The sequence below is a fragment of the Pinus tabuliformis genome, chromosome 5_2, assembly GCF_031772625.1.
Source record: "Pinus tabuliformis cultivar Carrire ecotype Pingquan chromosome 5_2, CPIR1, whole genome shotgun sequence".
In the NCBI taxonomy this organism is placed as follows: domain Eukaryota; kingdom Viridiplantae; phylum Streptophyta; class Pinopsida; order Pinales; family Pinaceae; genus Pinus; species Pinus tabuliformis.
Window position 1 is genome coordinate 213,278,623 of NC_142306.1, and position 8,239 is coordinate 213,286,861.

Here is an 8,239-nt window from a genome sequence, read left to right on the forward strand (position 1 = left end):
GTCACCATGACCGCTACCCACTAGAATTCTAAAATGTAGGACTCCGATGTCCCAGTTTGCTTAAGCTATGCTAGCTCTCTGAAGTGTACCTTTGGATCCTTCCTATCAAGACAGACTATCAATCTTTGTATGAAATCCTCGTAGGAGGTAATGTTGGAATGTCCCACAGTGACCAACCCGTGGTACTACCATTCACGTGCTTCCCCTTCCAAATGCAGAGTGGCAAACTTGATAGCCTCTACTTCCAACATTGGGTTAAGTTGGAACTTGCAAGTAGGTGTCTAGATTTTGTACCCAAGCTCTTGCAGAACACTTGGATGACCCATCGAAAGAAGGAATGGACAGTTACCCAACCTTGTGCATTAGATTGTGATTTTGTTGTGTGCCCTTGGGTCTATTTCTATACTTAATGCTACTGAACTCATTGAAAGTCATGGCTGTTCAAACATCTTCTCCTAGTGATGCATATTACCGAAAATATATGTAAAGTCTCCATTCTGATATGTTGTTCCTTGGGTTGCTGCCCTCTGGCTATCTAGAAATTGGGGTAGTAGAGGCCTATGGCTCCTTCTATTGGTTGCCCCTGTGTTAGCTTTTGCAAAGATGTTAAAGGAGCCAAGATTGTAGATGTTGCTCCCCGCAAGAAAACTTTTGTTACCTCCATTAGATCCACTAGCAACACTATTACCTATATTGTTTGGAGTTGCCATGACCTGGGCAAAAAACTGGGCCATTTGTTGTTGTCCTTCGGCCATCTGTTGCAACTTGCTGCCCTTGTGCCAACAATTGAGCTGTTTGTTGCTGCCCTTGGACTATCTTCTGCTACCACCTTGATAGCTTCCCCAAGATGCCAAAAGGGTTATCTTGCTCTTCCATGTCTACCATGACTGTTATGGGTTCCCTTCTTCCTCCTAATTGTAATGTTTTCTCCTTCTAGAAATATCCAGAATTCATATGCTCACAAGCTGATAGGATGCACAGATCTGATACCACTGTAATATCCCTTGGGGGAAATTACCCTTAGGGTTGAAAAGAGCACATGACAAATTGCACCCATATCACAATGTTTCTTCTAATTTCAAACAGAGATGATATTGAATGCACAACAGTTTAAACAAGTGGATTTTACCAAAAATACCAACAGTATATAGCAGGTTACAAAATTCTCAATCTCACTCCTAGTACTATTACACTAGCAAATCTTATTGTACAACACTCATCAATTTAAAACAGTAGAAAACTTTTATTGAATGCAGTTGCACCAGCAATATACACAACATTAGTTAGTCCTATCAGCAATACTAAATATTCGGCTGATTCAACACACATACGACAAACTTACAAGTTCATCAGTTTCCTTGCTGCCTCAAGAAACACGATCCCATTTTCTGCTCAAATTATACCTCACAGATTTGGCTGAAGAGACAATTGTTACTGCCTAAAGAAGCCCTAATAGACCTCACTGCCCAAACGAGGATTCAGAAAGGATTTTTGCTGCCACAATTGACCCTCAAAAAGGATCCACCACCTCAATTGACCTCAGATAATGGCACAGACGTGATCTGCTGTTCAGAAATGCCTTAGAACCTTGCTACCATAGATTCAGGCCTTGTAACAGACCTATGTCGTCCCAGCTAAGCCTCGCTGCCACAGAATTAGACATTGAACAGACCTACGCTATCCCAGATAAGCCTCCTTCACCTAGATTCACTTCCCCCAGATATGACCTTAAAGAGGAGCCATTGCCCTAAAGAGGCCCGCAGCCACAAGATGATTTCCTCAAACCCTCGCAGCCCAGAACAAAGCCAATGTCCACGCTACCATAGAACTCTACCTTCTAAGCCCACGCTACCATAGAAAATTCCTTGAAGGTAAGTCGTTGCCTTCGTTACTATCTCAGAAACCCTTGTTGCCACATAATAGTTGAATGTAGCTTCAGGAATTATGCTACACAGAGTCAAGAGAAAGGATTGGCTAGGGTGGAATCTTTCACTGCTGAAACCAATCAGAGAAAAGGGGTCTTAAAACCCTCCAAGAGCCTCAACTCAAAATCAAAAAGATACACAATTCATGATGATTGGGATGATTCTCCTCTCTCCATTTTATAGATTCCCTCCGGGGTCTCCCATCCTAATTTTAATTTAGGGGCTAACAAGTTTCCCTCCATTTTGCTCCAAATTTGGCTTTTATCACAAGTTTTCCTCCAGTTACCCCAAATTATCCAATGTTACCCCAATAACATGAAATAATGGGTTCCCCCCTTTACAAATGACTATAGCCTATGGGGTTGGATAGGCTACTTCGTCCTCCATTGTGCAATTTAATTAGAAGAGAACATTACTTGGGGGTTAGGGAAGGCAACTTGTACAGGTTACAAGGTGAATTTGTTTGAGCTCAGTTCATATCACAGACAACTTATGCGAGTTATGGCACAAAAGGATGGGGCACCTGAAATACAGATCATTGCCTTCTCACAGGTCTTCAAGAGTTCAGCATTGAGCAACAAAGAGTATGCAGAGGGTGCATGCTTGTCAAGCTTGTCAAGGCTTCTTTCCCAAGTAGGAAGCACAGGTCTAAGGGGATTCTAGACCTACTGCATTTAGATTTATGTGGACCGATGTCAGTAGCATCAAACATAGGGAGCATGTGCTATGTTTCCTTCATTCATGACTTTTCTCACAAGACATGGATCTACTTCTTAAATACAAGGGATAAAGTCTTTAGCAGGTTCCAGAAGTTCAACGCTCTTGTTCAGAACCAGACAAGGAAGAAGTTTGTAAACATGAATGTTGTGTAGTTTGTGTAAAACTAAGTCTATTTATTAAAAAAACATAAATTCAAAAGTAATTTTGCATAAATGACAATTAACCACCACAATGGCAACATAATCAAAAGCATACACCATCCTACAAATTTATCTTCTTTGCTACTAATCAAACAATCAAGAATGTAATGGTCTGAACAGCACAATACTTACCAACAGACCCAGAAACAAAACCAAGATAATCTTCAGGAATCAACCGACGATCAAACCCTGGCAAAGGAATAAAATAACCAACACGACTCGCTATAACCAAAGCCACTGTTATAAATAATCTCCGTCGAATTTCACTCTTAAAAAATGATTCTGCTGCATTGTTGATCTCCGACCCTAACCTCACCAACCCGAGATATTTATTCTTAAACTTCTTTGGTTTATTGCACAGTGCCCCATCTACAATATTGCTGTACTGCGAGGAGTATGAAGGGGACTCAGTTCCACCTTTACACATATCTACCGTGGCCACTGAATTAGAATCATGTTCCAGGTGTTCATCTCTAGAACCTGAACACTTAACACATAAGAATTGTGGTGTGTATAAATTTGACTGGTTCTGGAGGTCTTTGATTGTCTGCCAACCCCATTTCATGGATAACAACAAAGAACTTCCCCTCTCAGAGTAACTTTCTATTGATAATAGTCGGGAAAAATGAGTTCGTAAAATCAGTCCTCTACCATTTGCAAAGTGCTGAATTGCACCTACACATCAAAAATGAGGACCGGAACGGTTAGATTTATGATGCAATCTCGACGTTAAATTATCAAAATACTCTTTGAAACAGAAGAAAGAAAGAGTTAACCAATATTATACTATAGACAAGTATTTTAGGGCACTGACATTGGAATTTTATAAGCATTCAGTATCATTTTGATTTGCTAGTAATATTTTCTGATTGTATCCCCATGAATATTCCATAAATGGTTCTCAAAACAAATTATCGTAAACGTTGTCCAGATTAAATATAATAGAATTGTGAAAAAGAAAATGGGAAGCAACAAGCAAACCAATAAATTATAAAAGAAAATACGGCTATTGGAATGTCAATGAATTTCAAATTCAATGGCAAAGATGTCTCTGTTGAACAGGCCTGGGGCATTTGTATCTGCTTGGCTGTTGGTCCTATTGAAGATTTGGCTCCCTATAGGCAGAACAGCCAATTTTTCCTTTGGATTGACTGTAATGGCTGTTCCTGTCACATAGGCCATCTCTTATAGAGAGGACTGACAGCCAGAACAAGATTTTGTAGTGAAAATACAACAGGAAGTTCGATTCTCTTGGTATATGAACTCTTCGTTATGATGAGATATAGAATACTGTGCGAAGTTCGTCATGCTGTTTCTATATGGAGTGATTAATTAGCGGGTTTAGTTTGCCTTTTAACAGCTCTTTGTTATTGCAAAAGGCGCTGCTACTTACATTCCATGTTGAGATCATTCCTGTGTCTGTAACTTGTCTGTCTGTAATGGTCTTCTTATCTCTTATCAAAACTTGCTTGCAAAGCCACAAACAGCTTTGAGAATCATCACAATACATAGTTGCAGGAAGATTTAAGCTTCGTTACCTTATTTAGCATCAAGAAAATGATAACTTGATTTAAGCTTCGTTACCTTATTTAGCATCAAGAAAATGATAACTTTGAAAGCGAGAACAGTTCTCAACCACAGGCCAAGTTCTAGCTTATTATTTTCCATTCCTGTTGCATGCATACATAATGCGTTCAACTTCATACATATGTGTGTAGTAAATATTGAGGTTCAGCTTCTGACAATCGGACGTTTAGGGTTTAGGGCATTAGGGGGACCACAAAAAGCCGAGCTTGTTAGAAATTGAGGGACGGTTATCATACCCAGGTACAATTGGCAGCGACATTCAAACATATATATCGCATACGCACTAAATGAATCCATACGGATTGAACTTGTGACACCCAATTACCGAACCCGCTATACAGAGATTATGCTAGATAACGCTAGAGGTTAAGGTAGAGTTTATGGAAGATACTAAGAAAAAAATTACATGCGGGAATATATATTCTACTCTAGTGACTCAAATCCTTTGTTAGAGTAATCACAGCAGACACAGGGCTGGGTTGGACAAGCCCAAGTTCTTTTTATGTTAACAACTCATCCCCCTCACCTTGTACAATTTTGCTATTTTTGGCTCTTGCAACTCCTCCTAATCTCTGTAACTTGTGGAAGCGAACAAAAGTAGCTGCTGCGTCCCTTCTTGGCCAAACCGAAGAAGTAGATGCTGTCTCCGCTGAGAAGCTACGACTCGACACAGCCCTGTTCATTGTGAATGCCTCCATTGCAATAAAAATTGGAGTAGGCTCTCAGTATCCTTCTCACACTGTCATGTATGTGTGACCCCCGAATTGTATGAACGTATCATGCTACCTGACAACCATAAAAAACCAGAGCTATTCATGTGTTTGTGTACAAAGAAGTGAACATTTTTTATGATCTATGTGTCTTTTGTGGAGAAATCCAATGGCAGTGAACATTTACAGTCATATCCTTTAATTAAAAATTGACTTTGAAACATCAAATTGAATATAGCGATCGATGGGAACCGTTGTTCAGTGCAAATCCGAAAAATTGCCGTGTTAAGATGTCCATTTTGTGTGTCCATACTCTTCAAAGAGTTATCTTGTGAATATTTAAATTTTCCAATTTTGTCTATTCATATAGTTAGAGATAAAAATCGTATTCATCTCGGATTCACGATGGAAATGTGAAAAATTTATTAATAGTAGGTATTGGAAGAATTATTTATTATTTATTTCTTTTTAAATTAGAGTTAGTTACAATAATAATTTAATGTATCAAAATTTAATGCATCAAAAAGTATGTTTTCATTAATAATAATAATAATAAATTATATAAACTTAAAAGTTAACTCATTTAAATTATCTTAAAAAATATAAAATGTTTACATCATCATGGAAAAGATGAGTAATGATAAAGTAAATTAATATTACTAAATGATGAATAAAGTAAAATGTAAGTTAAAAAAAATTCCATGATCATGATTCCGATTAGGATTGGGTCATTATATTATTTGTTTTCAAAATAGAAAATTGGAAGAATTAGCTCTCAGGACCATTTTAACCAACCGTGTGGTGAATTGGGTTATGAAACTTTTTCGAAGCAATCTAAGGCATTAAATATTGTCTTTTGGAGGTAAAACTTTGTTGACTTGGCATATTAGACCTAGCATTTTTCTACGCTCATATATCTTTCCAATGGCATAAAAAAGACCTCCTTTGGAATACGTATGCAAAAGTTATGTCACTTGGAAGTTAACCTTCTTGTTTTGTCCACCATGATTCGAGATGTCATATCAACCGCCATTATTCATGGAAAAGGGGCTAGCCATATGATTAAGATGAAGAAGACTCTAGAAGAGTCAATACTGTAATTGTCAAGAGTTGAATGAATCAAACTTAACCACTAGTAAGCTATCGGGTTGTGTTATAACCGAACCACTAAGAGGAAAAGGGGTTTCATTTCATTTGAATGAATTTTGTTCCATAGATGATCAAAGTAGTTGAGAGTGGATAAAGAGAGAGCAAACGGAGAGGGTTTTTGTATTGTAGCATCCCACAGGACACGGGTTCCACTCCTTTCTACTTACATCCATTTCCATTCAGAGAAAGAGAGAGCATAGCAACCTTACCTTATATTTGGGTTTTCTCCCGTAAGGGTTTTCCAAATCATACTTTACATTATTATGATTGTGAGTGAATGTATTTTTGTATGTTCTTTATTTCCTACATTTTATATATTATAGGCATGAAAACAATAACTTAATCAATCTAGAAGTCTAAGGAAAATAACCCTTGTAGTATATATTTCAAATTTTAAATATAATTTTATCATATGTGTTGTGACGAATTGTCGAGTAGAATACATGTTGAAAGTTGTAACTAGGTTCAGTCTTCATAATGACACGTAATTATGATTTTATGTAAAGAGATGTAAATAAGAAAAATGAAAATTGTATTGACTTACTTCATGGGTTTCATGAGCAAGGATTTTGTTTTCTAGTCAAGACTCCCATTGAGAGTCTTTAGGATTTATTTGTCATCTAGTCATAAAATATAAGAGTCATTGTCATGTAAATGAAGTCATGTTACATTATGTAAAATTTATTTTTGTCTATGTAAAGTATCCTCCAAAGAACTTGTCACCAAACCTCTTCAAGTCGGCCTACAAACATTAAAGAAGCTACCAAAACAAGTCAACCTACATCTAGCTGTCAAGCCGGCCTAAAGACCCAGAGAAGAGGGGTATAAGTAGGGGAACTCAACCTCCATTCTAAGCATCAATTTCGAACTCAATTCCAGTGAAAAAGTGCAAAAAAGAAGGCAATAAGAAAGGGTTTTCTCTAAGGTTAAAAGGACACTCTTCTAGGGTATCGAAGGAAGAATCTTCTGGATAAATCGAAGCAGAATCTTCTAGAGTAGTGAAGTAGATTCTTCTGGGGCAGCAGATTCTTCTGGGGCAGCAAAATCTTCTAGGGCAACAAAATCTTTTGGGGCAGTGAAGAAGGAATCTTCTGGGAGGCAGTCAATTAGTTTCTTCTGGATAGCGAAGGAAGGAATCCTCTAGAATAGAAAAGTAGAGACTCAGTTTCTCTAGAAGACCTAAAGGCCTTGGTTCTCTAGGGAAATTATGAAGGTGCATCATAAGAAGTAGAGACTGAGATTCTCTAGGGCAATTACGAAGGTGCATCATAAGAAGTAGAGACCGAGATTCTTTAGGGCAATTGCGAAGGTGCATCATAAGAAGTAGAGACCAAGTTTCTCTAGAAGGAAAAAGAGAAGGAAGGACAAGAAAAACTAGGTTGGTGACAAGGTTCTTGAAAGAGGACACTAGAGTCAAGGGTCAGTGTCATGGCCTTGGTACTTATCAATTGAAGATCTAGAAGAATAATTTTATCGGGTTTTCCTCTCTAAACGTGAGAGGTTTTGGCCCTGGCTGGAGAAGCCTATATTTTGTGTCACTTGTCTTTACTCTTATAATTGTCTTGATGAAAAGAACACACTAGTAAGCTAATAAGGTGAAAGATCATAAGTAAAATAAGGTCAAGCATATCACAAGCAATTATCAAGCAGAGAAGTGTTCACATTGAATGCCCTGGATTTCTCAACACGGTTTCATAGCTAAGGTGTTGAAGACAAGAAAGGGCAAAGCAAGCTGACATACAAATCAAACTTCAAAATGGGAATCAAAGCAAGTCAAAGGTTATCAACAAGTCCAAGACCTACATCATAAGAAGGAATCAGGAAGAAAAAGTAAAACCCTAGAAGCACATCAGATCATCAAAGGGTCATAAACCAAGCGCTCTCTTAAAAAGGTCATCCATCAACATCTAGAAGGAGGAAGCAAGCAACAATTTGACAAGTAAGTCCA

The 8,239-nt window shown here is 37.9% G+C and overlaps 1 protein-coding gene across 2 annotated transcripts in view; it reads right to left on the minus strand.

The window, feature by feature from the left end:
* Positions 1-5,528, minus strand: part of LOC149158306 (preprotein translocase subunit SCY2, chloroplastic-like) — a 389,240-nt gene extending 383,712 nt beyond the window's left edge. Inside the window, exons 1-3 of one of the 2 annotated variants that reach the window (XM_089436189.1) lie at positions 5,395-5,528; positions 4,959-5,218; positions 2,978-3,520 (exon numbers count right to left, since the gene is read on the minus strand). In XM_089436189.1, coding sequence (XP_089292315.1) covers positions 2,978-3,520; positions 4,959-5,130 — 715 coding nt within the window. In that variant the 5' untranslated portion in view covers positions 5,131-5,218; positions 5,395-5,528. The other variant, XM_089436188.1, reaches the window with a different exon arrangement.
* Positions 5,529-8,239: the final 2,711 nt, after the last annotated feature.